Source organism: Lithobates pipiens, unplaced genomic scaffold (assembly GCF_037356315.1).
Source record: "Lithobates pipiens isolate NorthernLeopardFrog02 unplaced genomic scaffold, aLitPip1_a1.2 Scaffold_23, whole genome shotgun sequence".
Taxonomy (NCBI): Eukaryota; Metazoa; Chordata; class Amphibia; order Anura; family Ranidae; genus Lithobates; species Lithobates pipiens.
In genome coordinates, this window is record NW_027507785.1 from 50,717,238 (window position 1) to 50,733,359 (window position 16,122).

Genomic DNA, 16,122 nt, shown 5'->3' on the forward strand with positions numbered 1-16,122 from the left:
ACTCTGCATTAGTCAGTGGTAAATGTGGTATACACTATATACAATCACCCGACACTAGTTTGTTTCCACAATCCATGACTTAACTTCACAGTTCACATAAATACATTTTAAATTAAATCTGTAGCACTGATGTCATTTTTTTTTTTCACAGTAGCGTGACAATCCGTCCACCTCCGGTCTAACTAATCGCTCTCGCCTCATGACATGGACCCCTGTGCAAACAGGTGGTCATGCAAGTGGGTATCAAAAGGGTTAACATGGACCATAAACTTCTCTCACGTCTCCTTAGATCTCAGCAAGGACGCCAGGTCATGGATAGAAAGAAAAGATTTAAGTGCTCACTGCTTAAGTATAATCAAAATACTTGATTTTTTTGATCGATTGGTCTATCTATCTACCTAGAACATCTATCTACCTTCGTACCACATCTACATACTTGCCCTATCTATCTACTTAACTACACTAGTATCTATCAACCTAGAGCAGGGGTGCCCAACCCGCGACTCCAGAGAGTTTACAATGTGGCCCCGGCCTGTGGGTGCCATGCAAAAATAGAAGCCGTGGTGACCGACACAGACAAGCCCAGCCCATGCAGGTCTGTAGGGATGCTGGGGATGCCATGCAAACATAGCATCTGCAGCAGCCTACACTGACACGCCTGGAGGGATGCCATGGCTGCCAGGTTTGCAATAGCTACAGCAGCAGGGAATGCAGGGGGCCAGGTAAGTAAATGCTGCATGGCCGGATCTAGGGGGGTGCTTAGGTGGACTGAACTCCCCCCCCAGATTTCAATTATGCCAACCCCCCCCCACACATAACCCCCCATCTCCCCACACAGCACAAACATAGGCTACAGTCACACCGGCGATTAGGGCCGGTGCAAATTGTAGCAGCTTTTCCTTCCGCGGAGCTCAGCAGGACGTTGCGGCTGCGGTCAGAATTTGGTGTAAACAACATGAAAGTATGGATCCATCCTGCCTTGTATCACCGGTTCAGGCTGGTGGTGGGGGTGTAATGGTGTGTGGGGGGGAGAGGTATTTTTTTGGCACACTTTGGGCCCCATAGTACCAATTGAACATGGTTTAAACACCACGGCCTACCTGAGTATTGTTGCTGACCATGTCCATCCCTTTATGACTATAGTGTCCCCATCTTCTGATGGCTCCTTCCAGCAGGATAATGCACCATGTCACAAAGCTCCAATCATCTCACCACTGGACAATGAGGTCACTGTCCTCCAATGGCCTCCACACTCACCAGATCTCACCACTGGACAATGAGGTCACTGTCCTCCAATGGCCTCCACACTCACCAGATCTCACCACTGGACAATGAGGTCCCTGTCCTCCAATGGCCTCCACACTCACCACATCTCCCCACTGGACAATGAGGTCCCTGTCCTCCAATGGCCTCCACACTCACCAGATCTCACCACTGGACAATGAGGTCCCTGTCCTCCAATGGCCTCCACACTCCCCACATCTCATCCAATAGAGCACTTCTGGGGTGTGATGGCATCATGGATGTGCAGCCGACAAATCTGCAGAAAATGTGTGATGTTATCATGACACTATGGAGCAAAATCTCTGAGGAACGTTTCCAACACCTTGTTGAATCTATGCCACCAAGAATGAAGGCAAAAAGGGGGTCCAACCCGGGACTAGCAAGGTAGCAAAGTGCCGCATGAGTGTATATTCCATCTAAACACATAAACACATATTTTCTGCCTTTTAATATCTGCTAACTCCATTGAGCAACAGATTCAAACTTCTAGATGTCTTCAAAAGAACTTCAGGCACATAACAGTATGTAGAATATCTGCGGCCAATGACAGCTCAGTGCAGGAGCTGGATAATCCATGAATTGCTCCTAGCCTGCAGGGCTTCTTAGGTTTTGTGGAACATCAAGACCCAGAATTCTCTGCCAACCTCAACAGACTGCATCCATTAGAGGACTTCCATAAAAAACAAACTGGGCTGAGGTCACAGAGTCTATTCAGTTTAAAGCTTTTGTTACCCCAACACTTCCTATTCCTGATATTCCTGCTGTACCATGTACTTGTATGAGAAAGTCCCTGGTGCACCTGCCAGCCCCCTTGCCTTCCAATTAAAAACTGACCATACTAAGCAGGAGAACACATCTGGTCAGTTCTCTAGATATGCCGGGAACTCAGCCTGTTCTCCAATGACCAGACTTGTCCTGGCACAGGCATTCACTGGGAAGCTCAGTGTATTGCTGTTTCTTCTCCCTCCAGCTCTTATGCAGAGGGAACAGAACAGAGGGAATGTGAACACTTATAAAAAAAAAGGGAAAAAAGATATTTATAATTTTTTTTTTAATATATATATATCTGTAATAAAAATGTTTTGCATTTCATTTCTATTTTAACCACTTTAAAACCAGGCATTTTCACCCCTTTCCTGCCCAGGTCAATTTTCAGTTTTCATCACTGTCAGAATTTGAATGACAATTGCGCGGTCATGCAACACTGTACCCAAATGAAAATATTTTTCCCCCACAAATAGAGCTTTCTTTTGTTTGTTTTTTTGTTTTTTTTGCAATATAAACAAAAGAAGAGCGACAAGTTTGAAAAAAAAAACACAATACTTTTTACTTTTTGCTATAATAAATATCCCAATTTTTTTTTTTTTTTTAATACATTTTTTCCTCAGTTTAGGCCGATATGTATTCTACATGTTTTTGGTAAAAAATAAAAATCGCAATTTTTTGCGATATAAACAAAAGAAGAGCGACAAGTTTGAAAAAAAAACAACACAATACTTTTTACCTTTTTTTGCTATAATAAATATCCCAATTTTTTTTTTTTTTTTATAAATTTTTTCCTCAGTTTAGGCCGATGTGTATTCTTATACATATTTTTGGTTAAAAATAAAATAAAAATCGCAATAAGCATATACTGATTGGTTTGCGCAAAAGATATAGTGTCTACAATATTGGGGATAGTTTTATGGCATTTTTATTATTATTATAATATAAAATCATTTTTATTATTATTTTTTACTAGTAATGGCAGCAATCTGCGATTTTTATTGTGCGGCAGACATATCAGACACTGTGTTGGGGCCATTCACATTTATATACACATAGTTACATAGTTAGTAAGGTTGAATAAAGACACCAGTCCATCCAGTTCAACCTGAGTGAGTGTCTACAATTGTCCCTATCCCTTTACATTGCACACTCAAGGAGCCCACAATCCAAGGTCCCCATACATATACTAGGGCCAATTTTGAACAGAAGCCAATTAACCTACCTGCATGTCTTTTGGAGTGTGGGAGGAAACCAGAGTACCCGGAGGAAACCCACGCAGGCACAGGGAGAACATGCAAACTCCAGGCAGGTAGTGTCGTGGTTGGGATCCGAACCAGCGACCCTTTTTACTGCTAGATGAGAGTGCTAACCACTACACCACTATAGCGATCAGTGCTTTACAAATGCACTGATTACTGTACAAATGTCACTGGCAGGGAAGGGGTTAACACTGGGGGCGATCAAGGGGTTAAATGTGTTACCTAGGGAGTGATTCTAACTGTAGGGGGAGGAGACTCAGGAGCGGAGGAGACCAATCGGTGTTCCTCTGTACATGGAACACATGATCGGTCTCCTCTTTACGCACACAGACCCACGTTCCAACTCTGTTACCGGGTAATCGCAGGTGGCCAGCAGACATCGCTGCCGCCAGGCATGCGCATCGGCTCCCGAGTGACGCACCCCCACCCCCCCCCCATACAGCCAGGAAGCCCAGGACATCATATGATGCCCGTCCAGGATGGAAGATCCCTCCTGCGGACGTCATATGACTATGGCCGGTACTGAAGTGCTTAAACAGAATGGGTTGTTTTACAAGGTGATCGCAACAGTTGGAATTACGGAGATTTCTAACTACAGAGGATCTAGCTGGAACTAAAGGGATTTAGCTAAAAGTAGAGGTAGGTGAGGACATTGCATTGCAAAATGCTGGTGTGTTGACTGCTAGACACCTTTAAAAACAATAAACACCCAAATATTTAAAACAAACAGTCCTGAAGTAGCAAAACAGTGAATGCAATAGATATTTAAAAACAATCCAGAAATGCCATAAGAGTGAATGCAAAGGCGACCCTTCCCTTGTCTACTGAAGCCAAGTTTCTGGTTACAGTTAAGGCTTATTAATACAAACAGTAAAATCCCAGAGTAATCCCTGCCAGCCAATCCTATCCCTTTAAAACGGGCAAAAACAAAGTATGACGATTTGTGATTGGCTGCTGTCCTCTGCTTATTCATCTTTGCTTTCACATTGTGTAAAACATTTCTACAATGTACTGGGAAATGGTTGGATTTCACAAGGCCTGATTTTCCCATATGAATCAAGCTGTGTGTTACTCTTCAAGGCTTCTTTGCCATAGAAATCACTGCGAATTTACACAAAATATAAAGAGAGAGAAAAATCACTCATTACAGCCACTGAGGCTCTCTCACCAGAGACAAGAAATGGATTTATTTCGGATTGTCTGTTCTGGAAGATTGGAAAAACACATGCAGCCCTTGGGTGGGGCAGAAATATTGTGTTACAAGTGCAGGCGGTCTGCACATATACAAATATACAGACGCTGCGGATGGGGGGTGGGGGGGTGTATGCAGAATAGGAAGAGGAGTTTATCTGTATTTAGGGAGCAGCTGCAACGTTATATGTGAGAATACAATGTAACACAAAGTGGGAGTAAGGAGAGACGCAAGGGAGGAAGGAAGGCACAAGATAAATAGGTAGACATAGTGTAGAGGTATAAAGGGGGGTGGAATAGAGGGAGAGAGAGAAGGGAGGACAGAGACGGAAACAGAGGGAGGAAATAAGAGATAGGGAGAAAGATGAAGGAGAAAGAGAGAGAAATGAAGACCAAGAGTAAGATGAAGAAGAGAGAGAAGACAGGTTAGGAGAGAGCAACATATAGAGATAAATGGGGGGGGGGGGGTGAAAAGGAAGGAAAATATGGAAAATGAAGACAGAGAGTGAAGAAGTTAGATGAATAAGAGAGAGAGAGAAAGCAGAGAAGCAGAGAGGGGGGAGAGAGAGCACGATGAATAGGAAGAGAGGGAAAGAGAGAGAGAAATGAAGGGAGGGATGAAGTGAGATGAACGAGAAAGAAAGAAAGAAAGTGAGATGAAGAAGAAGAGAGAAAGAGAGATAGAAAAAAGAGAAACAAGAAGAATGGAGAGAGAAAGAAAGAAAGAAAGAAAGAAAGAAAGAAAGAAAGAAAATATGAAAAGAGAGAGATGAATAGGAAGAGAGGGAAATGGGAAAGTGAGATAGAAATGAAAAAAGGGAGAGAGAGAGGGAGAAGGAGAGAAGCAGAGAGAGGGGGAGAGAGAGCGCGATGAGTAGGAAGAGAGGGAAAGAGAGAGAGAAATTAAGGGAGGGATGAAGTGAGATGAACGAGAAAGAAAAAAAGTGAGATGAAGAAGAAGAGAGAAAGAGAGATAGAAAAAAGAGAAACAAGAAGAATGGAGAGAGAAAGAAAGAAAGAAAGAAGATGAAAAGAGAGAGAGAGAGATGAATAGGAAGAGAGGGAAATGGGAAAGTCAGCTAGAAATGAAGAAAGGGAGAGAGAGAGAGAGAGAGAGAGAGAGAGAGAGAGAGAAGGAGAGAAGGAGAGAAGGAGAGAAGGAGAGAAGCAGAGAGAGAGAGCGCAATGAGTAGGAAGAGAGGGAAAGATAGAGAGAAATGAAGGGAGGGAGGAAGTGAGATGAACGAGAGAAAGAAAGAAAGAAAGAAAAAGGAAGTGTGAGATGATGAAGAAGGGAGATAGAAAGAAAGAGAAACAAGACGAATGGAGAGAGAGAAAATTGAGAAGTGAAGAGGGAGAGGGAAAGAGAGAGAGAGAGAAAGAAAGAAAGAAAGAAAGAAAGAAAGAAAGAAAGAAAGAAAGAAAGAAAGAAAGAAGATGAAGAGAGAGAGAGCGAGATGGATAGGAAGAGAGGGAAATGGGAAAGTGAGATAGAAATTAAGAAAGGGAGGGAGTGAGATAAAGAAGAAGACGGAGAGAGAAAGAGGAGAGACAGAAATATATATAGAGAGAGAGCGCAACAAGGATATAGAGAGGGAAATAAAGAAAGAGTCATGAAAAGAGAGAGAAAGCTGGACAGAAAGAGAGGGCAGGAAGGAAAGTAAATGGGTAGCAAGGGATAGAAAGAAAAAGAGAGATGGAGAAATAAAGAGAGAGGGAGCTAGAGATAGAAAAAGAGAGAGCAAGTGAGACTCTGAGATGAAAAAAGAGATTACAAGAGAGGTAGAAAGAGAGAGGGAGACTTAGAGGGAGGTAAAGAGAGAAAGAGAGAGTGACTGAGAGAGAGATGATGAGAGAGCAGAAGGGAAGTAGAGAAGGAAAGAAGAAAGAAAGAAAGAAAGAAAGAAAGAAAGAAAGAAAGAAAGAAAGAAATTAAGAGATAAAGAGAGAGGGAGAGAAACATGAAAATAGAGAGAGAAGGAGAGAGAGGGATGAAATAGAGGGAGATGGAGAAAGAGATAAAAAGAGAGGGAGAGAGAAAGGAGAGGAGAGGGAGAGGAAGATAGGGAAAGGAAGAGGGAGGAAAGATAGCTGGGGAAAGATAAAGGAAGATGGGTGGAAAAGAGAGAGGTAGAGAGGGAAGGAAAGAGGTGTGTGGGCAGGAGAAAGAGAGGTAAGTGAGTGAGGCCCATTTACACAATGTGTAGTAATAATGTACTGTGTTGCAGTGCTGTTTGAATGGCACTCCAACATGCTAAAGCAACACAACTGCACTGTAATACCATGCATTGTGCTGCATCAGATACAAGGTCATGTCTAATTTATTAGCATGTTAGGGTTGGTTCATTTTAATGGGCTGGCTTAACACAATGTGCATAAACACAAAAAATAATATGCGTAATGCACTGCAAAGAGTGAGAGACATGGAAAGGAGGAAAAAGCGTGCAGGGAAAGGGGGGAGAAAAGGTGGCAAAAGAAGTGTAGATAGATAGACAAGGCAAGATACAGACCATTAACTGAGAGATGAAGTTATATAGACCTTTGCCAGACAGATACCCCTCCCCCTCCACACACACTCCAAGAGGCACAAATCATCCTTTTTCTAGCTGTCACTCTCTGTCAATCATTGGACAACAAATCCCAACATGTCCCACTAGAAAGCCACCAGGTCAATTCTATGCTCACCATAACAAAGACATCTTCAGCAACTTTTCGAACTCTATTTTCTGTTACTGAACCCCTTAGCCCTTGTACACACGGTCGGACATCCCGACAACCAAATCCATCGGATTTTGTCCGAAACTGGTGTTGCATACACACGGTCGGACAAAGTTGTCATTCAGAACGTGATGATGTTATTTCGTTATGACAGGACTACGTTCAGGCTAGAAGCCAATAGCTTTGGTCTAGGAATTTGATCTGAGCATGCGTGGCACTTTGTCTGATCGGAATTCTCCACAAACGATCGGACTAAGTCCGATCGGATCATGTTGTCGGAAAACTTTACAGCCCAGCTCTAAAACTTTCTTGGTCGGATATTCCAACGGAAACAGTCCGATGGAGCCCACACACTGTCTGATTATCCGACAACATGGTCCGATCGGACATTTTCCGTCGGAATGTCTGACTGTGTGTACAAAGGGCTTAGACAATATCGCTACAGGTGCAAAAAAAATGGGGAGGAAGGAAGACAACATTGGTTTCGCTGCCAGTAACATGCATTCAAATTTTCTCTCACATTTCCTGGAAAAATGTAACATGAATTGAGTTAATTTTCTCTTCTCCAGTTTTACCACATCAGCCCTGTTGTTTGAGAGAACTATGGGTCAATCAGAAGACCTCAGACATTTTTACTTCCCAACAAGTCTATAAAACAGCTTTTTTCTTGTGCTGAAACTATTTTTGTTCTCGAAACAGAAGGCCACAGACAGGAAATTTGATAATATTTATGTAGAAAAGGAGAAGTCTCAGTATGCAGTTAATCAACATTGCAAGCCAGAGGTGTCTACATGGACAAGTTGGGTCTGTCTTTGAAGGACAGCCCTCATACCGATCTGCCCTTCAGTTACACAACTCCTAACTTTCTGAGATTGGAAAGTCACCTCTTATTGGCATATTATTAAAGCGGAGGTCCACAAAAATATTTCAATTCACCTTATCCTTGCACGTCATAGATTGTCAAATTAAATAAACATTTTTTTTTCCTCACTGGTTACCTGTCTAGCCTTCTTTTTTGTCTTACTTCCTAAATCTGACCCCCGCGGGTATGGGCGTGGATTGCCGTCATCCTCGGCGGCGCACTGTCTCCTGGGAGCTAAATGTCAGTATTCCCAGGAGTCAGTGCGGATGCCCGCCTCTAATTTTTTGTTGCCATCGCAACTGGGCGGGAACTTCCGACAACGACGCCCTTTGTGATGGCAACGTGGAAGTTTACAGCGCTCCGCGCCGTACAAGCTGAGCATGCGTGGGAACGAGCGGTGAATGCTGGTAACTTAGCATTCACTGCATCCAGGAAGTTTATGCTTGTGGGTTTCACATGCCCACAAGCAAGATGAAACCTGCCATCAACAGTTTTTATAACTAAGTTTTTCAAACCAAACCGGACATCGGGGGGAGATATTGCACAAAACGAGTCTAACATTATGAATATGTAAGTGTCTGAAAGGTTTAAAAAAAAAAAAAGAATTGTCGCTGGACCTCCACTTTAATTTAAAATCTGCACTTTTGCCAAACCACTATTATACTTTCAGATGCAAAAGTCGATCATCAACACCTTAAAGACAAAAGACACATTTGTAATACCATTATGACCACCTATAAACGTCAACCTCTGCAAGATAATAGTAGCTACAATGTACTCATAGTTACATAGTTAGTAAGGTTGAATAAAGACACCAGTCCATCCAGTTCAACCTGAATGAGTGTGGGTGCATGTCTACAATTGATCCTATCCCTGTGCATTGTGTCTCATTAAGATGCTCATTTATTATATTATTATTTATTAAGGTACCCATATAGCGCCGTCAATTTACGCAGTGCCCCACACATACATCACACACTCACGTAGGTCCCTACCCTCAAGGAGCCCACAATCCAAAGTCCCCAACTCACAATTTATATACTAGGGCCAATTTTTGGACAGAAGTCAATTAACCTACCGGCATGTATTTGGAGTAAAATAAATAACTTACAGTGAACCTCCTACAAAGCTGTGCAATCCAAACTTAGTATAAGCATAGGTTACTTTGGATCGGTGATCTCCAAACAGCAGCCAGGGGGCTGGATGTGGCTCTTTGCTTGCCTTTATCCAGCCCTTGGGGCACTATTCCTTCCACTGACACCAATGATGGGGCACTATTCCTTCCACTGACATCAATGATAGGGTACCATAACTCCCACTGACACCAGTGATGGGACACTATTCTTCCCACTGAAATCAATGATGGGGCACCATAACTCCTACTGACACCAGTGATGGGGCACCATAACTCCCACTGACACCAATGATGGGACACTATTCCTCCCACTGATACCAATAATGGGGTGCTATTCCATCAACTGATACCAAAATGGGGCACTGTTCTTCCCAGCGACATCAATGATGGGGCACTATTCCTCCAACTGATACCAATAATGGGGCACTATTCCTCCTACTGACATCAATGGTGGGGCACAATTCCTCCCACTGACACCATGGATAGGGCACTATTCCTCCCACTGATAACAATGATGGGGCACTATTCCTCCCACTGACACAAATGATGGGGCACTATTCCTCTCATTGAATGATGGATCCCTATTCCTCCCATTGACACCTTCAATGAGGCACTATTCCTCCTATTGATACCAACGATGGGGCGCTATTCCTCCCACTGACACCAAGAATAGGGCCTTGTTTACTCCCACTGACACCGGGGAATTTTCTACTCCCACTGGCCATGGTCCAGGCCCCACTAAAGCCTGAAAGTCAGTTAACTGGCCTTGTTTAAAAAGTTTGGAGACCCTTGCCTTGGATGAAAACCACATGTCAAGTCAATGTCCAAAAATACATCTACAATTGCGCCATGCGCTACAGAGTCAGTTGAAAGCTAAAAGAGTTAAGATGCAAAATATGCCACTCATGGATACCCTAGCAAAGAAACAGGTTAAAGCGGAGGTCCGCCCCAAAAAAAATTACAAACCAGCAGATACACATACTGCAGCTGCTGGCTTTTAATAATAGGACACCTACCTGTCTTGGAGTCCAGTGATGACAGCACAGAATCTGATGTCTCCATCAGCTGTCGAGTGCTCCGCCATTGCGGGTACAGGTACCCGGCAGTGTAGCCTTTCGGCTTCACGCTGGGAACCCTACTGTGCATGCGTTAGGCTCCGCTCCTCTCTCCTTCTGGCCTGGCGAAAAGGGGGAGGAGGAGGAGGGAGCCCCGGCCGTGACGTCAATAGCCGCGGCTGAGGCTTCCGGAAGTGGGAAAGGATGCCTGTCAAAGACAGGTATCCTGTCCCCCCTCCCCCCCGAAAGGTGCCAAATGTGGCACCAGAGGGGGGGGGGGAGAGGAGTACAATGAGTGGAAGTTCCACTTTTTGGGTGAAACTCCGCTTTAAGAAGGGTTTGATCTCCACTCTTTATGGTCGCCTAACTGAGCAGACCAGAGAAACAAATTAGCCAGAAAAGGATGGGGAAAAGATCTTGGAAAAATGACAGATGAAACATGGCAGGGTATATTGCAATCCACACAAACTGTATCAATATCATCACAGCAATGCTTAATGCAATTATACATCATATATAGAGCGTATAGGACACCAGCTAAACTACCGTATATCAATGGGGTAGGCAGGAAACATCAGAATGTCCGAGATGTTCAAGAGTATCCTCTGACTTAATGCATATGCTTTGGAATTACCCTAAATTGTTTAGATATTGGCAGACTGTGATCGAAATGATCAACCAGGTGTACCAAACCCCCGATACAGATAGATCCAAAAATATGCTTGTTAGGATACTTATATATATATAAAAAGAAGTATATACTCCGGCAAATAGATTAATCATTAATACAATACTATTTATTGCAAGAAAATTAGTATTAATAGCAATGAAATGGATATCCTCTAGAAGCCCAACATATGAGGAATGGCGGATACAAGTGAATGGCGTATTGTTAAAAGAATGGCAGGTAGATAAGAATGGGGAGGGGGGGGGGTTTAACAAATAAATTTGATGAAATGTGGGGACCCTGGCTGTTGTTACCAGGATTGACACCATTTATTTTAGGACTAGATGGAAGCATAGGGGTAAATAGATCATTTACCAATTATAGAATAATTATGATGACTCAAGAAAGAAGGGATGGTGAGGGGAGCTTATGGTCGGAGGGGGATTGGGGATGGGGGGGGGGGGGTAGGGAGAGAGGAGGGGAAAATGGGGCTGGGGGAGGGTTTTTGTTTTTTTGTATGTTAATGTGTTTGGAATGTAATATGTTTTTGTTGTATGAATTCTGGAAATAGGTTTGTTTTGTTTGTTTTCCATGTTTGTTTTGTTATATAATGTATCTGTGATGAAGAAAAATACTAATAAACTGATAACAAAAAAACACATCAGAAAAGTTCAAAAGTACATGAGATAATGGTTAGGGTACCCATTCAAATGGGGGAGGGGGGCAGGATCTGGGGGCCCCCTTGTTAAAGAAGTCTTCCAGATTCTGATAAGCCCCCCCACCTGCAGACTCCCAAATCTACCTTGCAAGGGTTGTGGGGATGAGGCCCTTGTCCGCATCAACATGGGGACAAGGTGCTTTGGGGGGACCCCAAAGCACCCTCCCCATGTTGATAGCAAGCGGCCTGGTATGGTATGCTTATCCCCACTCTGCTAGCTCTTGAAGCGATTCGTCAACCAATTGGGGAGCTTAAGATGGGACAGCTGACATCCAACAGCACGAAGCAAACATTTCACTAATGCCGTGTACACACGACCGGACTTTCCAGCAGACTAGATCCGACGGTCTTCCCGGCGGACCTTCGGCAGAGTTCCGATGGACTTCCGAATGAATGGACTTTCCCACACACAAATTGACTTATGCCTCGTACACACATCCGGAATTTCCAATGGAAACAGTCCGATGGGAGCTTTTCATCGGATTTTCCGACCGTGTGTATGCCCGTCGGTCTTTTTCTTTCGGCATTTCCGATTGAGAGCCTGTTCTTAATTTTTTCGACGGAAAAGCTTTCTATTGGATTTTTCAATCGTGTGCCTGCAATTCCAACATGCAAAATTCCGACGCATGCTGGGAAACAACTCGACGCATGCTCAGAAGTATTAAACGTCCCCTTGGAACGTGTTGTATGTCGCGGTGTTATTGACCATCGGAATTTGGTGTGACCGTGTGTAGGCAAGACAGTTTGAGCGAAATTCCATCGAAATTCCGACGGGAAAACTATCAGAGCTTTTTCCATCGAGAATTCCAATCGTGTGTACGCGGCATAAGTCAGTTCGAAAGTCTGTTCGTTTTGAACGTGATGACGTACGATGGGACTAAAAAAGGAAGTTCAATAGCCAGTAGCCAATAGCCTCCCTTGCGTCGTATTTGGTCCGTCGGACCGGCACACAGATGAACGGTTTTCCCGATAGGAATTGAGTCCGTCGGACAGATTTGAAACTTGTGGTATTTCTAGGTCCGTCTGATTTTTTTTTTAATGCAAAACGCTCGGATTAGCCCACACGCGATCGGAATGTCCGACGGACTGATTCCGGCGGACCTAGTCTGCCGGAGAGTCCGGTCGTGTGTATGCGGCATAAGCCATTTGGTTCAATAGGCCTGAGGGGTGCTCATGGACGGAGCCCCCTTTTCAGGTCCCCCATACGCTCAACCTTACAAGCTGGACTGTAACATAAAAAGAAGAAGAACAATCTAAAGACTTTTTTGGGTAGTTAAAGGGGCTTTTCACTTTCGGAAGGTGGAAAACCTCTGCATCCGCCTCGTTCTCTCGTTTGCTGCAGCTCTAAAGCAGCAAATTAGAGGGTTTTCTGATCCGAACGCCCTTATCGGTCGCCGATGTGGAGGCCTTCCTCTTTCTGAAAAAGGAAAACTCCTTTAAGCAGGACATTTATTGATGCAGATCAATACATCCGACCTAAAAGTGGAAGACTCCCAGAGGTAAGAGTGTTCTATAGACTACTCGGAGGCGCTCAGGACATGGGGGGGGGGGGGGGCTAAGAGTGCAACCGCCAACATATGACTTTAATAAAGGTGAGGAGGAGATTAGAGCCAGAGGTGGAGCAGATGGGGAGGCAGGGAAAGTTTCAGGCCTGGAGCTGGGCCAAGACAAGGAAACAATTCCAGGGGCAGAGGGATGAGGGATTGCAGGCACACAGCTTCCATACATTGCATATATCTCAGTGTGGGCCTGTCTCCTGGAGCAATAATTCAGGCCAGCAGCTGAATCGCACGTGTATCATTTAATGACTATTAGCAGACAATGCAGTGTCTCTGTTCTGTATCAGGGGAGCAATCTGCTCCTGGGTGAGTGAGCATGATGGATGCTGCAGGCCGATATAAGTGACACTCCTTATTAGCTGCACAGCTGCATTGCAGCCTGCTCCCCCTCGTCCGCCCGGCGCTGCACAGAGCACACAGATGCCCTGCCATGGAGATGGCCACACTGCAGGGAGATTAGGCCTGGGGGGGGAGGGGGCCTGGAATGGACAGGGAGAGGCTGCCACTGCATTATTCTGGGTGGGCTGCCTATTCAGTGCAGGTAATGCACTAAAGTAGCAAGTGCATGTCAGTCTGTGCAAAGTGCAGAGACAAGTGCATGTCAGTGTACACAGTGCAGACAAGTGCATGTCAGTGTACACAGTGCAGAGACAAGTGCATGTCAGTGTACACACAGTGCAGAGACAAGTGCATGTCAGTGTACACACAGTGCAGAGACAAGTGCATGTCAGTGTACACAGTGCAGACACAAGTGCATGTCAGTGTACACACAGTGCAGACAAGTGCATGTCAGTGTACACAGTGCAGAGACAAGTGCATGTCAGTGTACACACAGTGCAGAGACAAGTGCATGTCAGTGTACACACAGTGCAGAGACAAGTGCATGTCAGTGTACACACAGTGCAGAGACAAGTGCATGTCAGTGTACACACAGTGCAGAGACAAGTGCATGTCCGTGTATGCACAGTGCAGAGACAAGTGCATGTCAGTGTATGCACAGTGCAGGCACAAGTGCATGTCAGTGTATGCACAGTGCAGAGACAAGTGCATGTCAGTGTATGCACAGTGCAGGCACAAGTGCATGTCAGTGTATGCACAGTGCAGGCACAAGTGCATGTCAGTGTACACAGTGCAGACACAAGTGTATGTCAGTATACTCAGTGCAGAGACAAGTGCATGTCAGTGTACACACAGTGCAGAGACAAATGCATATCAGTGTACACAGTGCAGAAACAAGTGCATGTTAGTGTACACACAGTGCAGAGACAAGTGCATGTCAGTGTACACAGTGTAGAGACAAGTGCATGTCAGTGTACACACAGTGCAGAGACAAGTGCATGTCAGTATACTCAGTGCAGAGACAAGTGCATGTCAGTGTACACAGTGCTGAGACAAGTGCATGTCAGTGTACACAGTGTAGAGACAAGTGCATGTCAGTGTATACACAGTGCAGTGGCTAGTGTATGCTGGAGGAAGGTACAATGGAAGCAGGGAGAGAGGTATGTAGTAATGGGAAGATAGCAGGTAGGTGGCAGGTAGGTGTTCAGTGCATGGCAGTAGTGTATGATTGTTTTGCTACAGGGTCGTGTATAGAAATAGGCATAATTTCAGCAACAATTGAGTGGAGGGTAGATTGGCAGCAGAGAGGTGTGGGCAGAGGGAGGGCACACTGGCAGCAGGTAGCTGAGCAGTAAAGGGCAGATTGGCAGCAGTGGGTGCTGAGAGGAGGGCACACTGGTAGGTATAGGTAGGTTGTCAGCTGTGGATTTACAGAGGAGGGCATACTGGCAGCAGGTGTTATATAGTGAAGGGTAGACCCGAAGCAGGGGGTGCACAGGGAAGGAGGGGTAGGTTGTCAGCAGGGAGGGCGCACACCTGGCACTTACCTTTGACCTGGTTCTCATAGTCAGCGATGATCTCCTTGTCCTTCCTGAACCTGGACATGGTTGGGGAGATCGGAGGGTCTCCGGGGACCGATCACCTGCACAGCCGCCCAGCACACCCCGAACTCCGCATTGCTCTGCCCGGCGCTCCCTCCTCTCCTCTCCGCTATGCTCCGATCCAACCTCTCCTCTCCGCTCCCTCGTCTTCTCTCCTTTCCGCTGTGCTTCGCTCCCTCCTCTCCTCTCCGCTGTGCTCCTCTCCCTCCTCTACGATTGTTTTCCTTCTTCTTTCTTTTCTTGCTGCCACTGCGGGGTGATCGGAGGCTGAACGTCACCCGACTCCGCCCACCTCCCATTACATGGAGCCTGCTGGACACCCGACTGACTGCACATCACCCATCATCCTCATCCCTCCATCATCATCCTCATTCCTCCATCATCATCCTCATCCCTCCATCATCATCCTCATTCCTCCATCATCCGCATCCCTCCATCATCCTCATCCCTCCATCATCATCCTCATCCCTCTTTCATCATCCTCATCCCTCCATCATCATCCTCATCCTCATCCCTCCTTCATCATCCTCATCCCTCCATCATCCTCATCCTCAACCCCCCATCATCCTCATCCCTCCATCATCCTCATCCCTCCATCATCCTCATCCTCAACCCCCATCATCCTCATCCCTCCATCATCCTCATCCCTCCATCATCATCCTCATCCCTCCATCATCCTCATCCTCAACCCTCCATCATCCTCATCCTCATCCCTCCATCATCCTCATCCTCATCCCTCCATCATCCTCATCCTCAACCCTCCATCATCATCCTCATTCCTCCATCATCCGCATCCCTCCATCATCCTCATCCCTCCATCATCATCCTCATTCCTCCATCATCCTCATCCTCAACCCCCCATCATCCTCATCCCTCCATCATCCTCATCCCTCCATCATCATCCTCATCCCTCCATCATCCTCATCCCTCCATCATCCTCATCCTCAACCCTCCATGATCCTCATC

At 45.4% G+C, this 16,122-nt stretch overlaps 1 protein-coding gene across 1 annotated transcript in view; it reads right to left on the reverse strand.

The window, feature by feature from the left end:
- The window catches only part of SRGAP3 (SLIT-ROBO Rho GTPase activating protein 3), a 176,996-nt gene extending 161,587 nt beyond the window's left edge, over positions 1-15,409 (reverse strand). The window contains exon 1 of the mRNA XM_077451578.1: positions 15,103-15,409. Within this exon, the coding sequence (XP_077307704.1) occupies positions 15,103-15,160 (58 nt within the window). The 5' untranslated portion in view covers positions 15,161-15,409. The remainder of the gene's footprint in view (positions 1-15,102) is intronic.
- Positions 15,410-16,122: the final 713 nt, after the last annotated feature.